The following is a 23,207-nucleotide window of genomic DNA, read 5'->3' as shown; positions in this document are numbered from 1 at the left end:
GGGGATTGTTATGTAACTTAGATTGGCTCTGGAGGGTTAATATTGATAAACATTTTAAGCAATAGAATTAAATTGGATCTGAGGAGCATGAGATGAAGAGAAGGCATGCACGATTGTGAAATGGCTCGACAATAAGCATTCTCCAACCACTGTTCCAGGCACAGATCTTTTTTAATCCCCATAAAGATTAAGGTTAGTAATCTGATTCTACATCTGTGGTTAAGGGAACATCTACCTCAGGTACAGTTGAAGGCGGTAGTTTACACACACTTAGGTTGGAGTCATTAAAACTCGTTTTTCAACCACTCCACAAATTTCTTGTAAACAAACTATTGTTTTGGCAAGTCGGTTAGGACATCAACTTTGTGCATGACACAAGTAATTTTTCCAACAATTGTTTACAGACAGATTATTTCACTTATAACTCACTGTATGACAATACCAGTGGGTCAGAAGTTTACATACATTAAGTTGACTGTGTCTTTAAACAGCTTGGAAAATTCCAGAAAATTTGAGTTAATTGGAGGTGTATATGTGGATGTATTTCAAGGCCTACCTTCAAACTCAGTGCCTCTTTGCTTGACGTCATGGGAAAATCAAAAGAAATCAGCCAAGACCTCAGAAAAAAATTGTAGATCTCCAGAAGTCTGGTTCATCCTTGAGAGCAATTCCCAAACGCCTGAAGGTACCACATTCTTCTGTACAAACAATGGTATAAACACCATGGGACCACGCAGCCGTCATACCGCTCAGGGAGGAGACGCGTTCTGTCTCCTAGAGATGAACGTATTTTGTTGCGAAATGTGCAAATCAATCGCAGAACAACGGCAAAGTACCTTGTGAAGATTCTGAAGGAAACAGAAACAAAAGTATCTATATCCACAGTAAAAGAAGTCCTATGTCAACGTAACCTGAAAGGCTGCTCAGCAAAACTGCCATAAAACTCCAAAACGACCATAAAATAGCCAGACTATGGTTTGCAACTGCGCATGTGGACAAAGATTGTACTTTTTGGAGAAATGTTCTCTGGTCTGATGAAACAGACATAGAACTGTTTGGCCATAATGACCATCATTATGTTTGGAGGAAAAAGGGCGAGGCTTGCAAGCCGTAGGACACCATCCCAACCGTGAAGCACGGGGGTGGCAGCATCATGTTGTGGGGGTGCTTTGCTGCAGGAGGGACTGGTGCACTTCACAAATTAGATGGCATTAGGAAAAAAATTATGTGGATATATTGAAGCATCATCTCAGACATCAGTCAGGAAGTTAAAGCTTGGTCGCAAATGGGTATTCTGAATGGACAATGACCCCAAGCATACTTCCAAAGTTGTGGCAAAATTGCTTAAGGACAACAAAGTCAAGGTATTGGAGTGGCCATCACAAAGCCCTGACCTCAATCCTATAGAATTTTGGTCAGAACTAAAAAATGTGTGCAAGCAAGGAGGCCTACAAACCTGACTCAGTTAAAGTGGAAGGCTACCTGAAACATTTGACCCAAGTAAAACAATTTAAAGGCAATGCTACCAAGTACTAATTGAGGGCATTCCTGACACACTGGGAATGTAATGAAATAAATAAAAGCTGAAATAAAAAATTATTTCTACTATTATTCTGACATTTCACATTCTTAAAATAAAGTGGTGATCCTAACTGACCTAAGACAGGGAATTTTTACTAGGATTAAATGTCAGGAATTGTGAAAAACTGAGTTGAAATGAATTTGGCTCAGGTGTATGTAAACTTCCGACTTCAATTGCATATATATTCTCACCCTAAACCACGCTACTGTTGAGACAGGTCGGTGTAGGAGAATGGTTCCGAATGGGTCTCAATTGAGAAAAAGGATAATCCCAATAGACACGAGGTGGTGTTGCACCATACCTGTATCAGCCATTCTATCAAATGCGTCTTCTATTTTAAATCATGAAGAAATGTAAACCAAATAATAACTTGTCACAATTATTTGTTTTGTGCAGAAGTGTCTATTTTTTTTTTACATGACATGGAAAGCTGGTTTAGACATTTGATTAAACAACGCCCTGAGTTTGAGATTTTTACAATTTCCACTCTCCTGAGAATAACTATGACAAAAGGTATTTATAAACACACAACTTGCATTTGCATGTGTTTGATACAGTTCCCTTCATTCCATTCCAGCAATGTCAATGAGCAGGTCCTCTCCATTTCTCTCTGTTCAACTCTCCAATAATATATTTTTTAAAAATGGCATTAAGTTACATCTTCCATATGAGAGTATTAAAAGTGTTTTCCCCCACACATTTCTGTTGATAAATGACGTGATTCAAACTCTAATCATTCTTTAGGATGGAGGGGCGGACATTTTAGAAGTTCTGGAGGAGGCTGCTCAAGCAGGAAATGAAGGCCCACAGGGGACCATGATGTGCAAAAAGTGAATTAAATGGGCATAACTTTTCCCCATTTATTTATTTTGTCATTTTTCATGTACGGCTATTAAAATGTCTCTGTCTGACAGGCGGTAATAAACCATGTGAAAGTGGAAGGGTTGCTTAACAATTCTAATTCTGGCAATGAGGGGAAAACACATTTGATATTGATTTTGTTGACATGATATGGGTGGACTGAGTTTGCCCCTAGGCACCAGCCACACCACAAAGGGTTTCTTGAGAAGAAAAACTACGAGTAAGCTCCCAAACATTCCATTTCACACCTTGAATAAACACTATTCTAGCTCTAACTGATATCCTCAGGACAATAGTAACTCTAACTCAGCATTTCCCAAACTCGGTCCTGGGGACTCCAAGGGGGGCACGTTTAGTTTTTAGCCCAAGCACTACACTGCTGATTCAAATAATCAAAGCTTGATGATTCATTTATTATTTGAATTAGCTAGCTGTATAGTGCTAGGGCAAAAATCAAAACGTGCACCCCTTGGGTCCCCGGGACCGAGTTTGGGAAACCCTGCTCTAACTGATAACATCAAGCAGTAATATAACGTTATGAGTCATAAAAGTAACTCATTAACAATCTTGCACTGCACATTTAACGTATGGGTAACACATACTAACGTAAGTAATTCATTCATTCATTTATTCTTTCTTACATACATCCATAGTGCAGTACCACTGACGCAAAGGCCGGTTTGGCCCAATAAAGGGTTAAATATACTGGAAACACAATATTCAACATCTGCTCTAAGCCTTTGTCAGGCACCTTTGTAAGACTTCCTGTGCAATAAGAGGCGACTTTGAAATGTGCTCCATCCCAAATGGCATCCTATTCCCTATATAATTCACTTCTTTTTACCATGGCCCATAGGGCTCTGGTCTGAAGTAGTGCACTATATAGGGAATAGGGTTCAATTTGGGATATAGTCATGCACTCATCAGCTAGCTAAGTGATGGGGCTTTCAATGAACATGTGTTATTGATGTGTATGACTGACGTTAATGCCTGTCATGTGAGAACTCTCTATAAGGGCTGAGACATCAATCAGGTGTAAAGAGAACATCTTGTTGAAGAATGTTTTTCCGACTTCTTCAAAAGACTCCTGAGGAAGATTCCTAAGGAAGAGGTCATGTAAAGTGAACCCCCATTCTATAAGACTGAGGGAGTGTTTCCAGTGTGTGTGTGTGTGTGTGTGTGTTTGTGTGTGTATGAGTTAACTGCCTGAGCCCGACGCTATCTGATCTCAATAAAAATGACCATTCCAACGCCTTCAGACAATCTTGAGATCTCTACTTAGAACATCTTGATTCAACAATAAGAACAGCACTGCATTCCATTTGATATTAAACACAAGATAAAGTCAAATACAAGGAAGTAGTCAGGTGCTTTTTCTTGCACGACATGACATGTACTTTTCAGACAAACAGCTCACTGATAACCCGGTTTATAATGCGCCCAAAGCAAACAGTTTTTCCTACAGTGTGGTAAAGAACACACGTTTTTTCCTCATTCCAGCAAATAGATGAGAGTATGTATTAATCTTTGGCTGACTGTTGGTTAGAGAGCACCTGAATGCAAAAACAATCTACGTGGCATTGCTATAGTGAACGTAAGACACTGGCCCTGTCGGATGCATGATGAGCATCAAATCCATGATGCACTGTGGCTAAAGGGTGACTGACTGATCTACAAATAATAATGAGTAGTTATTTATGGTGCGAGGTATTTTGTAGATCTGTCAGTTGGCCGTCACCTACACTGTCGGCTGCAATGTCGAGCAAGCCTACCCCCATCGAACCACACCCCCAAGACCCCCAAAACAGCCCAGACAGAAGCAGTAAATTCAGCCCCTCTTTAAATTCAACCTTCCCTATAACTGCAAAAGGAAATACCCAGATACCTGAGTAACACCATTTACTCATTTATAAGGGTTCAATTCAATCAAACCCACTCGAACCATAATACTTTAAATCTGTGTGTTTGATTTAGCCTACCTGGAGTGCCAGGTTTGCACTTTAGGGACGTTTCTGTTGGTTCCATTGCAACAGAAAAGCTCAATCAAGCACATCTAAAGTGAAAATATTTAAAATAGTATTTGAACCGAGGTCTGAACCCACAATTGTTTGATTGAACTCATTCAAGACACAGACTGACTAGTTTGTGACATTTCACCTTTCAGAGCCTCAATGAGAGGTGGAGTAGTGGGTGTAAAATAATTGGGGGGGGGCCCCTCAATCGATCACTTTCAGATAAAGCAGAAACATACTATGGCTTCACTCTGAATGCTTATCAGAGACGTAAATTACCCGAAAGTTGTTCTTCTCACTGACATTGTCATTGAATATTGACGTGAAACCCCACCTGCATAGAACACAATCACTCTGAGTGAGCCTGCAGTGCAGTGCTCCTTTATCTGCAACTGATTGAATTGGGGCCTTGTATGTTTTCAGTTGTAAAGCTTTTCTTTGATCCAAAAAAGTACTAGAAGGAAAAACGAGCACAATTTGTCCATGGTCAATATGTACAGTTCATGACAAAACAAAGTAGCTACTGGATATATTTGCCGGGGAAAAAGAAGAATAATCAAATCTATTGAGCACCTGCAAAACTTAACCAATAACTGTTATCAACAGACGTGACCCAATAACACTCCAGACATCAGCAGTCTACACACAGAGTGGCCTTCAGCGTGGTATGCTTGCACAATGGGTATGAACAAATATAAATACACCAAATCTCTCAGTAATAAGATACACTGCGAAAAGACAAGAGCTTCAAGAGCAGGTACGATGCTAGTTGCCATACTATATATCCTTACTACAATACATGGGACACATAATGTTGATGTCTTTATGATATACACATGCCGTACTGAATCGGAAAAGAGGTTGAGCCTTTCTAAAAGTTATACTTTCATGTTTTATACATGTTCTTTGGCAAAAGACATCAGTTGCGACAGATGTGACTTCAAGATGGTCACTTTTTTGAGTATAGAAAATGTTCATGTTGACATCTTGCTCTCTCACACTCTCTCTGTCTCAGGTTGATCATGGCATCGCACACCTTATTCTGCTGTTCCCTCCTGCTTCTCTTTCTGTACACTGCTTCTACATTTCCGACCATTGATACAATCAGGGATCTGAGAGGTATATGGTACGGCAACATCTTCCCACGACATGGTCTCCATCTGCTTTACTGGTTTGTTGACCAATCAGAGATCGACATCAACCATGACATCATCCAAACCCATTTCGATCCAGCCAGAGGTGACTATGGCTTTGGTTACTTCAATAATAACGACAGTTTCCTCCCAGCTCTGACCGATCCAAAGAGCCAAGCTTACTATGCAGTGGGGGATATCAGTAAGGCTAAATCTTGGGCCTTGCCTGAGTATATCACTCAAAACTACTACAACTCACTGAAGTCGGGGAACAGAAACAGGGATCGGATGATTGTCAAGGTTGCCCGGGCCAATGGGTCAAATCAGTTCAGGTTGGACGAGGTCTTTGTCACTCAAATGTATCCTCTCAATGACAACCAAGTGAATTCCTTTGATCCAAATCACACGAATAGTATTGGCTTCGACCTCTTACGAGAAATCCAGACGTTACAGACGGTCAGAGGAAGGAACAACACATTGGCCGGTCTGGAGGCATTTCTGACACAATCAGGATATCAAACGTGCCCGACACCCGAATTTCAAGTCTGTTCCGCAAAGTCGGTCCGATTCCAAAGGCTTCAGATGGTGGAAATGAAGACAGAGGATGATTGTCACCCGCTGAGGCTTGACGTCAAACCAGCCGAGAACGGCTACCTGAAAATGAGTTGGAGTAACCTACCAAAGTCCATCATGGACCGTTACATGGTGGTGGGGCTTTTCAAGGGCGATGGTAGTCCGACCAAACTAGCTGAGTCCTCCGTCGGCAACGACACATCTGGAACCTCAGACGTTTCCGTGGCACTGAACCCCGGTCTTCAGGTCAGGCTACTTAAAGGGAAATCTCTCTGGGACATGAACGACAGGGAAGTCTGGAGAGGTGCCGAATTTGACGATGCAGACGGTTTGATTCCCATTGTCGTGAAAGGCTACGATGCCAGTCTGCAACTCTACACTAAAAATGGCTACGCCTGCTCTCGCCTGTTCGTGAAGAAGTCCTTCGCTGACTGGAAGGAGGTGTTTAATTACTCGTGGGTAGGGTTCTACTCGGCAAACAGCGTCAACAACAACGAGTACCAAACCTTCCAGTGGGCAGGGTCTTTCACTAAAGAGATTTCCTCAGAGGAGATACCTGAATATGATGTCTATGTTTATGAGTCCAGTATGGCCATTTCTCCAGGTGCCCAAGCCCGATTCATGCTGTCAAAATACAATGAAGTTGCACGTACTGTGGCCTGGGAAAGTCAACCCTAAAAACCGAAACCATCTATGAAATGTAGATCATCTTTTACTTCATGTCATGATGATGCTGGGGTCTTTGAGGCATATCTTATATCATAATGTATTTAACCTTTGAATCATTGTTGTTTCTGTAACTTTATCAGACACATGACTGAATTAACTTTTTCAAGGAACCACGTATTTTAACCTATAGGATTTCGACCACAAAATCACGTATTTTACTACATTTCTTTAGCACCCTTGTACCATGAATAATTCTGTTAACTCTGACTTTATTCACCAAATATAACGTAATTGTAATCAACTGCACTAAGTAAGCTATGCAACCCCTCACTTTCGGGTTAATTGAAAATGAAATCCTCTTCATAATATCTATTTAAAACAAGCCGAAGAAAGCTGGTCGCAATTAGAAAGCTGGTCGCAATTAGAAAGCTGGTCGCAATTAGAAAGCTGGTCGCAATTAGAAAGCTGGTCGCAATTAGAAAGCTGGTCGCAATTAGAAAGCTGGTCGCAATTAGAAAGCTGGTCGCAATTAGAAAGCTGGTCGCAATTAGAAAGCTGGTCGCAATTAGAAAGCTGGTCGCAATTACAGTTTCATCCACCAGAAAAGACAGAACAAATATTACAACAAATATTATGTTTAAACTCAAAATTACTGATCAATTTAAAAAAAAACATTATTGGTAAAACATTTTTTTACTATATAATCTTTCTAAATGATATTATAACCAGGATTGGTGGAGTTCTGTCACACACGCAGTTTACAAAACAATATATGGAAATGTCTTCGCTATCCAAAATGACATCCAACTGATTGCAGCATTACTGCAAAAATAGAGGAGGCAAGTAGAAGCTGTAGGAGGCATGGACCTTGTCTGTCGACCCTTCATTAAAAACCCAAATTGTTTCAAAAAAAATGTGATCGCAAAATTTTTTTTTGCCAGTTCTATTTAAGGACCAACAAATTGACTACTGCGCCATACAGGTTGCAAAATAGTTGGGAAGAGATTTTTGACGTGCCGATTCCATGGCACATGTTTTAAGCACTGATACACAAAACAACTCTTGATTTAAAACAGTTTTTTAATTTAAATTATAATACAAAGTTCTTTCTACCAATAGCATGTTATGTATATTGCTGCAAAGAGACAGAATCAATGGATCACTTGTTCCGGTACCGTAGCTTGTTTCTGGTCAATATTGGCTGAAAAATCACATTTTACGAAAAATATCTCTGCAAATACTGTAGCACCGTTGGGTGACTTGGAAAGCCATAGTCAATCAATCAATAAATAATATAATAACACTCTTCCCCTTACACTCTTTGGAATTGGCCTATATGGATCTAAATGGGTCTAAATGGAAATGTTTCTTACAGAAGGAATATGGAAAGCATATGCATAAACATGGTATCAATTTAAAAGTCAACAGTTTGGAGATTCTGGGAAAATTATTAGACTAAAGGTGAGGACGCAACAGTTCACCTGACACAAGACAGAATCCAAACATTACACTGATGATTTTATGTGTACTTCACATTTACTGTACTTTTCACCGTACTTGTTGTAAACAAAATCTGAAAATACTCTAGATACATTCAGTAACGTGATAAGAATATTCATAGAGACTTTTGAGTAGGTGCAAAAAAATGAAAACTGTTTGAGTGAGAGGTCTAACTGGTGTTTCCAAGTGGCCACATACCTCTCCAAATTGAGCACAGTTCCTACGTAATTGAAATGTAATTGTATGACTAAAAGAAGAGTCTTCAACCATAAGGTGCTTTTTTTTTTTGCTCTCCTAGCTGTGCCGGAACTAGAGCGAGCACTTGTATTTGTTTGTTTTTTTGGAACACAGCCCTCCACATACTTTTAAGTTATGTACCCAGTAGGTCCCTCAGGTCCTCTGGCCTTTTAACTTTCCCAAAGACTAGGACCAAGAGGCATGGAGAGTGTTTCGTAATTATGCCCCCAGCCTCTGGAATAGCCTGCCAGAGAACCTGAGGGGTGCTGAAACTGTGGACATATTTAAAATAGATCTTAAAACACATCTTTTTAGCTTTGCTTTTCCTTAGGGTGCTTTTTAGTAATCCAGTTTGTGTCATTCTTTATTTTTTTTAATCTTGTGTTTGTTGTGTAGTAAATATTTCAGCTTTTATTTTCATTGTTTTCATTCATTTTCTTTCGTCCTGTAAAGCACATTGCGTTGCATTCCATGTCTGAAATGTGCTGTATAAATAAAGCTTGATTGGATTTGATACGCAATTACTGTTGTTGTTTACACAATCCAAAGAACGGACGATTATAAATCACAATCTGAGTCAGGTGTGCATTATTCGAAAGCTCTGTTCTATTGCAAACATAACAAGCTAAATTATAACCTATGATCTTACAGTGTTAGGATTTCACAAGACAATTCAGAGAAGCAGATCGTCATTTTGGTGAGCAGAGAATGGACTGCATTCAGACGTGTGGTCCGCGACACATTTTCTTCACAACACAACAAACCAAGGCTCACTCTGTTCAAGACAACCCAGGGTTATAACACCAGGTTGTCTTGTAACTGTACATCAAACAAAGTGATCATGAACATTGCCACTGTATATTACATGGGTTTTAGGATGTGGAAATGTGGAAGTGCACATTCGGATTTACGGGTGTTTGGCTTGCGTCAACACTGTCTTTATTTTAGTCCTCAAGGTCTCATCTTACAAAATATACAGGAAAAAAATATTATCGCAACATGCAACAATTTCTAAGATTTTACCGAGTTACAGTTCATATAAGGAATTCAGTCAATTGAAATAAATTCATTAGGTCCAAATCTATGGATTTCACCACTGGGAATACATGACCGTTGGTCACAGATGCCTTATATAAAAAAAAGGAGTGGCGTGGATCAGAAAACCAGTCAGTATCTGATGGGACCACCACTTGCCTCATGCGGCACGACACCTCTCCTTCAGATGTAATTGATCAGGCTGTTGATTGTGGAATGTAGAATGTTGTCCCACTCCTCCTCAATGCCTGTGCGAAGTTGCTCTATACTGGCGGGAAGTGGACCACGCTGTCGTACACGTCAATCCAGAACATCCCAAACATGCGCAATGGCTGCTGAAATGTCTGGTGAGTATGCAAGCCATGGAAGAATGGGAACATGTTCAGCTTCAGGAATTGTGACAGATCCTTGCGATGAGGTGATTGCGGCAGATGAACGGCACAACAATGGGCCTCAGGATCTTGCCATGGTATCTCTGAATTCAAAGTGTCATAGATAAAATGCATTTGTGTTCATTGTTCATAGCTTGTGCCTGCCCATATCATAACCCCACCGCAACCATGGGGCACTCTATTCACAACGTTAACATCAGCAAACCGCTCACCCACACAACACCATCTGTCAGGTACAGTTGAAACCGGGATTCATCCATGAAAAGCACAGTGGCCATCGAAGGTGAGCATTTGCCCACTGAAGTCGGTCACAACGCCGAACTGCAGTTAGGTCAAGACCCCGATGAGGACGACGAGCATGCAGATGAGCTTCCCTGAGACGGTTTCTGAGTGTTTTTGCAGACATTCTTTGGATGTGCAAACCCACCGTTTAATCAGCAATCCGGGTGGCTGCTCTCAGATGAACCCACAGGTGAAGAAGCCGGATGAGGAGGTCCTGGGATGGCGTGATAACACGTGGTCTACGGGAGTGAGGCCAGATGGACGTACTGACAAATTCTCTAAAACAATGTTGATAGAGAAATGAACTTTCACATTTCTGGCAACAGCTCTGGTGGACATTCCTGCAGTCAGTATGCCATTTGGCAAGCTCCCTCAAAACTTTAGACATCTGTGGCATTGTGTGGTGTGAAAAAATGGCACATTTTAGAGTGGCCTTTTATTGTTCCCAGCACAAGGTACACCTGTGTAATGATCATGCTGCTTAGTGGTTAGAGCGTAGCCTAGTGGTTAGAGCGTTGGACTAGTAACCGGAAGGTTGCAGGTTCAAACCCCCGAGCTGACAAGGTACAAAATCTGTCGTTCTGCCCCTGAACAGGCAGTTAACCCACTGTTCCTAGGCCGTCATTGAAAATAAGAATTTGTTCTTAACTGACTTGCCTAGTAAAATAAAGGTAAAAAAAAAAAATATATATATATATGCCACACCTGTCAGGTGGATGTATTATCTTGGCAAAGGATAAATGCTCACTAACAGGGATGTAAACAAATTTGTGCATAACATTTTAGAGAAATAAGCTTTTTGTGCCATTGTGCTTCGCCCAAGACTCACCATTGGGGAAGGCATTTAATAACGACATTATCAGAAAGCGCTGGTAAATTATTGATACGGACCCACAATTGAAACCCATCTTTAAATATCCCCCACGTATAGTCTTTAAAATAACCCCAAATGTGAGAGCCATTGTGGTCAAATCTGATTATTCACCAGAGAAACGTGAAACTTTCTTGGACAACGTTCCGGAGGGTCATTACAGATGTGGCCAATGTGCTCAATGCAGTTGTCATGCCCTGACCTTAGAGAGCCTTTTTATGTCTCTATTAGGTTTGGTCAGGGTGCGATTTGGGGTGGGCATTCTATGTTTTGTTTTCTATGATTTTGTGTTTCTATGTTTTGGCCGGGTATGGTTCTCAATCAGGGACAGCTGTCTATCGACGTCTTTTTGCCCCACTGTATATATATATTACTGTAAATATTGATCACATTTCTTGCATATGGTCATGCATTTTGATACATTAAATGTCATTATGAACATACTGTATGTTCTATATTTTTACCTCCTGTGTCAGGAAGTGATATCACTGAGTACTGCCCATATATATAGCACCTTCCACCCCCACCTGGGATATGGAAGCCTGATGAAAAGTTGTTCAAATAAAATCACCTGGGAGCAATTAGCGGTAGAGATGGGGGCAACTTCTTGTTGCGTGCGGTGCCCAAGGTTATGACGGCTGCAAGTCAAAATCCATACAGAGCTGTGAATCGGAGACCCTGAGCTCTTACGTCAGGTATAGCATGTTACCGGGCAGCCAGCATGTTACCATGCAGCCATTCAGGCGCTTATCAGTGTCCAAATCTGCCATTTTCAACCAGTATAAGGATACAAGTGTAAAGGGCTACTTTACTATCTGATACTATGCGATTTAGAAAGGTTCAGAACGTTTGTGAAACATCACATCACAGTTGAAAAATATATGGCACATGGTTGATCTACGGAGATAGATGGGCGGGGTTGAGGATAGCTGAAGGGACTAAAAAGCTCAGGATCGATAATGGTTCTGACTGAAAACACAAGTCATTCCAGCAAAGAGGTTTGGGTGCATTTCAATCTGTGGTTAAATTCCAACCTTCCTGGTCATTGCAAAGAGAAGTACCCCAACTGATTAACCCAAATTCCTCATTGATATGGGCCGAGTTCTATCAACACCTCTCATGCCTGGAGGAAATCCGAAAAAGAAATACAAGAACTCTTTATCATGGGTCAATATGTACAGTTTGAGACGCAAGCAGCTGTAAATATTAACCAAAGGGAGTGGCCATAGACGTGTTTGCACAATGGATATTGATGCATATAAATACACCAGATCTCTCAGTAACAAGATACACTGCGGAGAGCTTAAAGAGCAGGTAAGAGGCTCATTTAAAGAGCTTAAAGAGCAGGTAAGAGGCTCATTTAAAGAGCTTAAAGAGCAGGTAAGAGGCTCGTTTAAAGAGCTTAAAGAGCAGGTAAGAGGCTCATTTAAAGAGCTTAAAGAACAGGTAAGAGGCTCGTTTAAAGAGCTTAAAGAGCAGGTAAGAGGCTCGTTTAAAGAGCTTAAAGAGCAGGTAAGAGGCTCATTTAAAGAGCTTAAAGAGCAGGTAAGAGGCTCGTTTAAAGAGCTTAAAGAGCAGGTAAGAGGCTCGTTTAAAGAGCTTAAAGAGCAGGTAAGAGGCTCATTTATAGAGCTTAAAGAGCAGGTAAGAAGCTCATTTAAAGTCTTTTTGATATACTGATTTAGGAAAGAGGTTGCAGCCATTTCAAGATTTATACGTCATGCTTTATCATGCTCTTTGGCAAGTAACTTTGGTTGAAACAGATGCATTCGGAAAGTATTCAGAACCCTTGAATTTACAACTTTATTCTAAAATAGATTACATTTTTTAAAATAAATCCTCATCAATCTATACAACACCCCATAATGACAAAGCGAAAACAGGTTTTTAGAAATGTTTGCTAATTAATAAAAAATTAAAAACAGAAATAGGTATTCAGACCCTTTGCTATGAGAATCGAAAATGAGCTCAGCTGCATCCTGTTTCCATTGATCATCCTTGAAATGTTTCGACAACTTGATTGGAGTCCACTTGTGGTTAATGTAATTGATTGGACATGTTTTGGAAAGGCACACACCTGTCTATGTAAGGTTCCGCAGTTGAAAGTGCATGTCAGAGCAAAAACCAAGCCATGAGGTTGAAGGAACTGTCCGTAGAGCTCCGAGACAAGATTGTGTCAAGACACAAATCTGGGGAACGGTACCAAAAAATGTCTGCAGCATTGAAGGTCCCCAAGAACACAGTGGCCTCCATATTTCTTAAATGGAAGAATTTTGGAACCACCAAGACTCTTCCTAGAGCTGGCCGCTCGGCCAAACTGAGCAATGGGGTGAAGGGCCTTGGTCAAGAACCTGATGGTCACACTGACAGAGCTCCAGAGTTCTTCTGTGGAGATGTGAGAACCTTGGGGCTCCCGAGTGGCACCGTGGTCTAAAGCAATGCATCTCAGTGCTAGAGGCATCACTACAGAACCTGGTTCAATTCCAGGATGTATCACAACCAGCCGTGATTGGGAGTCCCATAGGGTGGCACACAATTGGACAAGCGTCGTCTGGGTTAGGTTTTGGCCGGGGTAGGCAGTCATTGTATTTAAGAATTTGTTCTTAACTGACTTGCCAAGTTCATTTTTTTTATTTTTAAATACAGAATGACAACCTCTGCAGCATTCCACCAATCAGGGTTTAATGGTAAAGTGACCAGATGGTAGCCACTCCTCAGTAAAAGACACATGACAGCCCGCTTGGAATATAGACTCTCAGACCATGAGAAACAAGATTCTCTGGTCTGATGAAACCAAGATTGAACTCTTTGGCCTGATTGCCATGCATCATGTCTGGAGGAAATCTGGCACCATCCCTACGGTGAAGCATGGTGGTGGCAGCATCATGCTGTGGGGATGTTTTTCAGTGGCAGGTACTAAGAGACTAGTCAGGATCGAGGGAAAGATGAACAGAGCAAAGTACAGTGAGATCCTAGATTCTCATTATGGGTTATTGTGCGTAGATTGATAAAGTAAAAAAAAACAATTGAATGAATTTTAGAATGAGGCCGTTAAAATGAAGTTTAAAAAAAATGTAAAAAGTAAAGGGGTTTGAATACTTTCCGAATGCACTGTAGTTGTACAAATATAAATATCTAATGTTGATATTTTGCGTGCTCTCTCACTCACTCTCAGGTTGATCATGGCATCGCACACCTTACTCTGCTGTTCCGTCTTCCTACTGTTTCTGTTCCCTGCCTCTTCACTTCCGACCATTGATTCAATCAGGGATCTGAGAGACATATGGTACGGCAACATCTTCCCACGACATGGTCTCTATCTGCTTTACTGGTTTGTTGACCAATCAGAGATCGACATCAACCATGACATCATTCAAACCCATTTCGATCCAGCCAGAGGTGACTATGGCTTTGGTTACTTCGATAGTAACGACAGTTTCCTCCCAGCTCTGACCGATCCAAAGAGCCAAGCTTACTACGCAGTGGGGGATATCAGTAAAGCTAACTCATGGGCCTTGCCTGAGTATGTCACTGAAAACTACTACAACTCACTGAAATCTGGCAACAGAAATAGGGACAGGATCATAGTCAGGGTTGTCCAGGCAGAAGGGTCAAATCAGTTCAGGTTGGACGAGGTCTTGGTCACTGAACTTTGTCCACTCAATGTCAACCAAGCAAATTCCTTCCATCCAAATCACACGTACACCATTAGCTTCAACCTCTTACGAGAAATCCAGATGTTACGGGTCCATTGGAGGAACGACACATTGGGCGGTTTGGAGGCATTTCTGGGGAAAGCTGGCTACCAAACGTGCCCGTCACCTGAATTCCAGGTCTGTTATATGAAGTCTATCCGATTCCAAAGGCTTCAGATGGTGGAAATGAAGACAGAGGACGATTGTCACCAGCTGAGGCTTGATGTCAAACCAGCCGAGAACGGCTACCTGAAAATGAGTTGGAGCAACCTACCAAAGTCCATCATGGACCGTTACATGGTGGTGGGGCTTTTCAAGGGCGATGGTAGTCCGACCAAACTAGCTGAGTCCCCCGTCGGCGACGACACGTCCGGAACCTCTGACATTTTCGTGGCCCTCAATCCCGGTCTTCAGGTCAGGCTCCTCAAAAAATCTCCCTGGGACACGACCGAAAGGGAAGTCTGGCGTGGTGCCGAGTTTGACGATGCGGACAGTTTGATTCCTTTCATCATGAAAGGCTACGATGCCAGTCTGCAGCTCTACACAAAAAATGGCTACGCCTGCGCTCGCCTGTTTGTGAAGAAGTCCTTCACTGACTGGAAGGACGTGTTTTATTACTCGTGGGTAGGGTTCTACTCTGCGAACAGTGTCAGCAACAAGGAGTACCAAACCTTCCAGTGGGCAGTGTATTTTACTAAAGACACTCCCTCAGATGAGATACCTGAATATGATGTCTATGTTTATGAGTCCAGTATGGCCACTTCTCCAGGTGCCCAGGCCCGATTCATGCTGTCGAAATACAACGAAGTAGCACGTACGGTCGCCTGGGAAAGTCAACCCTAAAAACCAAGCCCTTGATGAAATGTTGAGAATTTTTATGCCATGATGATGTTGGGGTCTTTGAAGCACATTTTTTAAAGTATTTAACTGTTGAATCATTGTGGTTATGTAACTTTAATCAGACAATACTGAAATGTACTATTTCGAGGAAACATGAATTTGAGCCTTGAGTCTGATCACAAATCACTTATTTTTCTTTGGCACCCTTGTCTCATGAATAATTCTGACATAATTCTCAAAATAAAATTAAATAGTAATCAACTGTACTAAGTAAGCTATATATATGATTAACATGTTCATAGTGTTAAGTTGATGAATAACTGAACATTGCAAAAATACATGAATCAGTATGCAGTCATGTTGAGGTATGACACATTCAACTTTTACAATACACCTGCATTTCCAATGTATCTTTAAATACCTGTAATGCTTATAAGAAATGTAGTTTAAGTTTTTTATATAGTGGTGCAATTGTAGTTTGACTGTTTTTATATAGTGCTGCACGTGGGGAGTGTGAATTCCCCAGATGATCTGTTTATGAAATAAATAGTTAAGTCTGTTAAGACCAATGCTTAAGGTCCATGACCTGAAGCAGCAATGTTTCACAGTTTTTTTGCAATAAACATTAGCATTATGCCAAGTTCAAACTAATCTGAAATAACATGATTAAACAGGGATCTCAATAACACAAACATTCAGAATTTTAATAAACAAACCTCATTTATGGGTGGTAACAAATATGTAATGCGACTCAGTTTCTATGTTAACATGGTAATGGGGAATATGCGTCACTGTATCGGCCTAACACACTGTCTGACTACACAATGCAGGATAGACAATTTCCTGATTATGTCACTCAAGACCATTCCAGAATAATAGGCGACACGGAGCGTAATCGAGACAGGATTGTTGTTAGATTTGACGGGAATCGACCATATATTTATTACACTGCACCTTCCATTTGAGTGCAATCAGCCAAATACCGATTACGATCAGACAAATACCTTTGAGATTCACGTCGACCATATTAGACAGATCTGAAATCGAAATATGCTATAATTTCTTGTTTAAGCAGGATTCAAAATGAACACAAATAGTGCTTTGCATAAATGCACAGTGAAGCCAAGGAATACAGTCATAAGGAGACCTCAGGGTGCGAAAACCCATGAGGATGTTGATTGTTTGCATGAAGCTTGAGGTCGATACTTTTAGGGTGGGGGAATTCCAGAATTAGATGGAGCGTCCTATCGCAGAAGGTTTTGGACTTGGGGGTGAAGGGGACACTTTTGAAAGACAACAACGGTCAGACTCAAGACGACATCTACCTCAGTCTCCACAGCCAATGGCGTCTCTGACACTTGGGTGACCTCAAACCCCGGTCTTCAGGTCAGGCTCCTCACAAGTAAACCATGGTGGTTCAGCTATCCAGAGGAGGAAATCTAGAGGGGCCCTGAGTTTGACGATGCCAATGGGGAGATGCCTGTTCAGATTTGAGGCTTCGACAACAGTCTACAGCTCTACACTAAAAAGGGTTATACTTGGGTGGTTATACTTATATGAGACAGTTCAGAATTAATCTGGTTCATCTGAATATTATGTGTATAAATATAAATCTGATGGAAGCACGTTTCTTGGAGTGAAGGCTTGTTTCATGCTGTATAAATACAGTGAGGAAAAAGCAGTCATTGAACCTTGAAAGGGAACAAATGATAACGAAAATAAATTAGATGAACTGAAATAGAATCACACATTTAGGTTAAATCACAAATCCATGATTCAACTTGTACATACAGTACTCTACTCTTTGCTCCTTTTTGCATTTGAGTCGATTCGAATCCAGCTCATCACAAATCAACTCCAGCTTGCTCTTGCGACTTGGGTGTGTTGGTGCGTTGTGACAATTGCACTGTGTGAGTTAACATTAATATGGTGGTGTAACTGTACGGAACCTAATCTGATCTGTGCAGTGTGTGTGTGTGTGCTTTGATTGAGGCGTAGGGCGGTGTAATCGTTTATAATGTAAAGGTTGATGAATGACGAAATATTGTAAGTATGCAGTCGTGTCGCAGGATGATGACGCCTTTAACTTGCACAGTAGACTTGCATTTCAACTTGTCTTTACACTTTCGAGCTTGATTATATTTAACTTCCAAAGGGACGTTTATCCATCAGAACTCTCAACGGTTTTGTTATTGAGATCACTTGTTAAAGATGAGAAGCTGATTGGCAATCAATTTCATCCATCATTGCAAAACAATTGACTTGGGGAAAAAAATGTATGTTATACACATGATATTTCTACAGTTGACTTTGATGTTTACCCAGACTTATTTTACTTAATTGCCCCTAAATAAAGTTGGATGAATAAAGTTGTATTGAACTAAATTAAATACTTGAAACACCGGCAGCAAATAAAAGACAAGGCACCCAAACTATTTTTTATGAATAATTTATTGCCAGTAGGAAAGCGTGAGCTAGTGGCAGTATTCAATAAAAACCTTAACAAGACCATAGTACTGCTCACACCCACATAGACGTCTGAAAAAGTCAAGTGTCTATGGATAACTTTGCACTATAAATATAATCGGGTCCCATTTTCGTGGTGGAAAAATAAAGGAGGTTCCAAAGTCGCCATTTACAAACAAACAAAAAATAGAACACAAGAATATGCAGTCGCTCATCGAAGACCCTTTTTGAAATGAGCAGGAGACGATCAACTTTCAACGGATACATGGTGTTTTTGGAAAAGCTGAGCTCTTCTTTCTTAAAAAAAATTAAAATAAAAACAAGTTTCAGTTTTTTCTTCTTGTGAATGAAGGAACAGTAAGGCTGATAATGTAGCACACCATTTAACATGTGTTTTTTGGGGGGGGTAAATAAAAGCATAAAATATCTACAAAACCTAGTAAACCTTGAAATCAAAACTGTACATTTAAATTTACATTGAAAATGAACGAGGATTTGTATCAAAAATCAGTTTGCACTGTTTTACCTCTACAAATACAGATATCACCTTGTAGTGTGTGTTTTATCTATCATGATCGTTGTTGTCAATGGTTTTCTTTTTTTTCTCTTCGTAGTTGTACATCAATGTAATTTTTCGTCAAGACATTTCTTGTGCATAATTGACATTTACTTATTAAAGCAATCGCACAGCCAACTCAAACACGGGTATTTTTCCAGTACTGCAGGAATTGGACTGAGTAGATAGAGGAGGCTATGGGGTCCAGTGCTGTTAAATGATATCTCCTTGAAGACACCGCCACCCAGCCAAGCAGCCTTCAGAGTAAGACCAGTCCCAACAACCCCTGTTTACGTGAACAAATTCATTGCTCTGTGAGTGTATGTAGAAGTGTGTACATGTGTCTGTGTCAGTGTCGCTTTGTGTTGTGTGTAGTTGTAGTGTGTACATACACAGGCAGAGGGGGTTAACATAAGGTAGAGATGGGGGGGGGGGGGGGTTCAGGCACTTTTGTTTGGATCCAGTGTCAGACTTCAGTGTGCTGTTGGGAGTCCAGTGCGGGGATGGCCAGCCGCTCAAAGTGTCCCTCGTCACCACTCTCATAGTCGCTCAACATAACTTCTGACTCCTCGCAGCACGCCGACATGTCCGAGCAGGAGGCCGTGGACGTGTACAGGGACATGGACATGTTGTCCAGCGCCGGCGCCTCAAAGTCCCCCCGCCCGTACCCCATGGGGTAGCCGCCCCGGTAGCTGCTGGCGCCGCCCATGGTGGAGGCCGGGGTGGTGGTGGCAGCCGTGGAGCCGCCGCAGCCCGGGCTGCCCTCAGCGTCGCTGGGATAGTGGTGGTGTGGTAGGTACTGGTTAAGGCTATAGAGCTGGGGCAGTGGTGGGCGGTGGCGTACACCAGAGGACAAACTCGAACCCGGGCTGCCAGGAGGCGCCAGGTCCCTCCGGGGTGGTTCCAGGGTGCCGTAGCGGTCGCCATACTCGGGCAGCGGCGGCGGGGGCAGGTCCTCGTGGGCGAGGAAGTCCTCAGGAGGCGGCGGGAAGTCGCTCTCGATGTCGTAGCCGCCGGGGTAGTAGTCAGTATCGATGGCGTTCGGGTCACTGTACAGGGGGGTCGGGGACTCCACAACCTCATACTGGGGGAACTCCTGGATTCCAGGAAGTTGAACACTTGGCATCCAATCAGATGTGTCCCAGTGGTAGCCTGTTAGACAAGGATGCAAACAATTAGACACCACAGGTGCCACCACCCTAAGCCTCAATCAAAGCACACACACTCGCACAGATCAGATTACATACATTTACACAACAGCAGCGTGTTAATGCCCACACCATGCAATTGCCACGACACAGCAACACATTAAGTTGGATTCGTAAAGAAAAAAATATACGCAGAAATCAGAAAACAGTTTAAAAACGCACACACATTCTTTGCAAATACACACATGTACACACACGTAGTATAAACAAATACTACCTTAAGATGTAGTACACTTGAAACAGACACTTTTTTGTTGTTATTGCTTTTATGGAGTGGTTTGTGCGGAGATCAAAATGGGGGTGAATACGATTAGTGATTTTCAAAGCACCGTTTCAAACGGTTTCTTTAAAAAAGGCTCCAGGTTTTTTTAGTGTCAGATGCCAAAAAGGGATATGAATAACTTCATTCAACGTGGGACAGTTATAGTTACTGGGAATAGGGGGGTGGCACAAAACACATTTTAGGGTCTACGTGAGGGATTGGAATTGAAGTACTGTGACAAAATTAGACAGTTTCCATGTTTCGTTGTTAACTATCGATATGATATTGTTTCGAACAAACAGTGCTTAAACATTTCCAGTCGTATTTCCTCACAGCATCTATGTCATGCATGGGATTGTTTTGTTGGTTGACAGTAAGTGGGGTGGGGGTGGGGGACCACTGGGATTCAGGCAAACAAATGACAAAATAGTCACCTCTTGGGTTCTTGAGATCGTGAGCCAAAAAAGACTCTTTAGACGAGGCAAGAAGGGAGAGGAGAGAGGGAGAAAAAGTCATTTTAAGAACCTGAGAGAGAGAAGCCCAGAGCAAGAATGAAACATTAAGAAAAAAAACATCTACTGCTCTGAGCGAAGATACAGGCTTACAATACAGACAACAGTCGTGCCATTTTCTTAAACAGTCAACCGAGGGAAATTAATCTAGCACCTTCCAAATGAAACCTTTGCTGCTCGGTTAATTGGCCAATCGTGTGAGACATTTCAATTTTGAGATTCAAATTAGGCAGCGCGATTCAAATGGCAATAATTTGGATGACAATGAGATGAGGCATATCATTGGATAAGGAAATGGCATCTCCGAGGCCTAACTCATCATCCTGACACTGAGGACAGAGAACAAAATTACCAGACCTGGATTTCAAAGAGTATTCAAAATCATTTAAAATACTTAAACTGTGCTTAATTGAGCTTGCCTGTGGCAATGGAACCAATAGAAATGTATTTTTTTTAAGTGCAAACACTCTAAGTACTTGAAAGATGTCAAATAGTATTCAAACCCAGGTCTGGAAACTACGGAACGCAACCACACAGAAACACCACAGATGGCTAACAAGTATTGATTGAGGTGATAATAGTAAAAAAAAAAAAGTACCTTCTCCTTCCACCGAGTCAATAACAGAGTTGACAAGGTGGATTACCGTCACTATGGAGGCTTGTGAAAGGTAAGGGAAAGGAGCAGATGAGGAGAGGTTTGACATTAGTACAAATGATTTGGAAAAAGAAACCAAACACAAAATGGAAGTGCACGTTTGCTGGGGAAACGTCAAATCAACGTTCGAGAAACGTTTCCCTACAAAAACGTTTATTTTCACTGTGTCGCTCCGAAACGTATGGAATTTTTGGGGTTGGGGGTTGGGGGGGGGGGGGGGGGGGGGTAGGACGAAGGGAAGACAGGAGGGTAAGACTGACTGCATGATATTGAAGGACGTCTACATTTGGATGTTTGTGGTTTTCAATGGTTACAACACGGAGGTGGAACGTTACACGGTGGAGAGGGAGTTTGGTCTTTGTGCAAGAGAACACACAGCAACAACATACAGGGGTGCCATTGACAGTATGGAAGGAAGGATCAGAGAAATTCTCAAGGATAAAAATGCCTTTCCAGCCCTAAAATAGCTAAGACTATATTTTGTCCAAATACAGTCAAAACTAAATAATACTTCACAAAGAATTTGAAATATTTTCTATATCGATATACTGTAAAAATATCTATGACAAATACATTAGATCAATGTATCAGAAATCCTGCAGGTTTTCACGGTGAGGTTAAGGGTAAGTACAGATGAAGGTTGTGGTGATTGATGGCAAACACATTCCCTACAACCCAACGTGAAATGAGGGCAGATATGGGAGAAGAACCATCATATGTACTGTACTTTATACCCTTGCTTAATGCTCTTCACTGTCTTCCTCAAACATGCATCCGTGGCTAGATTTTGTTTAAAAAGAAACACATGCAAAAAGAGAGACAAACAAAAAAAAGGGACATTCAAGTAAATAACTTAAAATCATGTTATGATGCTAATTTGCTAACTTCCTTGGCTAATGCTAATTTCCCCTCTTGCCACTTCAGCGGGGAAGCCTGTACAAGCAAGCCTGTTTTGCGACTAGAGTTGAGTAGAGTGCGAGAGAGAACAGAAAGAGAGAGGTTTTTTTTATGCCTTAGAGAATATTGCAAAAATGTTCTCTTTGATCGCTTCCTTCTGTACCGAGGTGATTGAGGACTTACACGCTGACCCCTAGTTAAAACCGTGTTCTGGGTCTGTGAACCGATTTGATCCAAATGGGAACTGAAGCCCCGCAGCAAAGAGGGAGAGAGAAAAAAAACACATGACCCCAGAGAGTCACCGTTGCAGCCAATCACGGCACGCAAAGAGAGATGATTAGCACGTAGCATGTATACAAGTCAACTACAGCCAAGGGGCCACTCTACAAAGAACTGCAGTCGTACAAGAACCAGAGGACTTTTCCACAAGTATGCCCACGTGTGCTTTTCCACTGAGTCTGATGTAGCGCTTCAGAATTCAGAAACTATACAACCAAATTAAAATGACATATTTAGATCTATATTAAGAACAACTATGGGTCGATAAGACCAAAGGAAAACTACATTTGAATATATACGTTAATATGGGTGTGTAAGACGACCAAACTTCCTTGGTTCACTTCGGGTGTAAATAAATCTAGTCAATGTATTAGGACTTTTATTCCTAAACTGGCAAAGTTGACCATTTCTGTTCAGATACATACCGTTATCGTCACAGGACTCGGACTGGAAGGAGCTGAGGGACTGGACCTCAGACATGCTGCCCCTGGTGTTGTAGTGACAGGCACTGTCCTCCACTGGCTTTTTGGTCAAACAGTGATCCAAGTCTACTACCTTAGCTGGAGTACAGAAGCACATGCACACAGACAAACAAATATGTAAGTTGGTGAAGTAGTATTTCTGGAAGAGACTGCACGCAGGGATTTGCTACATTTTGGTTTGGGTTTTAGGTTTGGACACTAGGGTTGG

At 41.5% G+C, this 23,207-nt stretch overlaps 3 protein-coding genes across 11 annotated transcripts in view; 2 read left to right on the top strand and 1 right to left on the bottom strand.

The window, feature by feature from the left end:
• Positions 1 to 5,196: 5,196 nt before the first annotated feature.
• Positions 5,197 to 8,795, top strand: LOC116376471 (uncharacterized). The gene is made up of 2 exons (XM_031836674.1): positions 5,197 to 5,212; positions 5,471 to 8,795. The coding sequence occupies exon 2, from the start codon at positions 5,478 to 5,480 to the stop codon at positions 6,837 to 6,839; it is 1,362 nt and encodes a 453-aa protein (XP_031692534.1). The 5' UTR covers positions 5,197 to 5,212; positions 5,471 to 5,477; the 3' UTR covers positions 6,840 to 8,795.
• A 3,628-nt stretch (positions 8,796 to 12,423) lies between these two features.
• LOC109900361 (uncharacterized) lies at positions 12,424 to 16,420 on the top strand. Its single transcript, XM_031837762.1, has 2 exons — positions 12,424 to 12,461; positions 14,323 to 16,420. Exon 2 carries the CDS (start codon positions 14,330 to 14,332, stop codon positions 15,683 to 15,685), a length of 1,356 nt encoding a protein of 451 aa, XP_031693622.1. The 5' UTR covers positions 12,424 to 12,461; positions 14,323 to 14,329; the 3' UTR covers positions 15,686 to 16,420.
• A 1,697-nt stretch (positions 16,421 to 18,117) lies between these two features.
• Positions 18,118 to 23,207, bottom strand: part of LOC109900433 (protocadherin Fat 1) — a 94,858-nt gene continuing 89,768 nt past the window's right edge. For 3 of the 9 annotated variants that reach the window (XM_031837757.1, XM_031837756.1, XM_020496118.2), the window contains 4 exons: positions 22,943 to 23,077; positions 21,285 to 21,344; positions 20,609 to 20,644; positions 18,118 to 19,856 (listed from right to left, as the gene is read on the bottom strand). In XM_031837757.1, the coding sequence (XP_031693617.1) occupies positions 19,171 to 19,856; positions 20,609 to 20,644; positions 21,285 to 21,344; positions 22,943 to 23,077 (917 nt within the window). In that variant the 3' untranslated portion in view covers positions 18,118 to 19,170. Of the gene's footprint in view, positions 19,857 to 20,608; positions 20,645 to 21,284; positions 21,345 to 22,421; positions 23,078 to 23,207 lie in introns of all 9 variants that reach the window. The other 6 variants (XM_031837759.1, XM_031837761.1, XR_004211993.1 and 3 more) reach the window with 5 other exon arrangements.

The sequence above is a fragment of the Oncorhynchus kisutch genome, linkage group LG12, assembly GCF_002021735.2.
Source record: "Oncorhynchus kisutch isolate 150728-3 linkage group LG12, Okis_V2, whole genome shotgun sequence".
NCBI lineage: Eukaryota > Metazoa > Chordata > Actinopteri > Salmoniformes > Salmonidae > Oncorhynchus > Oncorhynchus kisutch.
The sequence above is the reverse complement of the archived record's forward strand: the minus strand, read 5'-3'. Positions and strand labels throughout refer to the sequence as shown.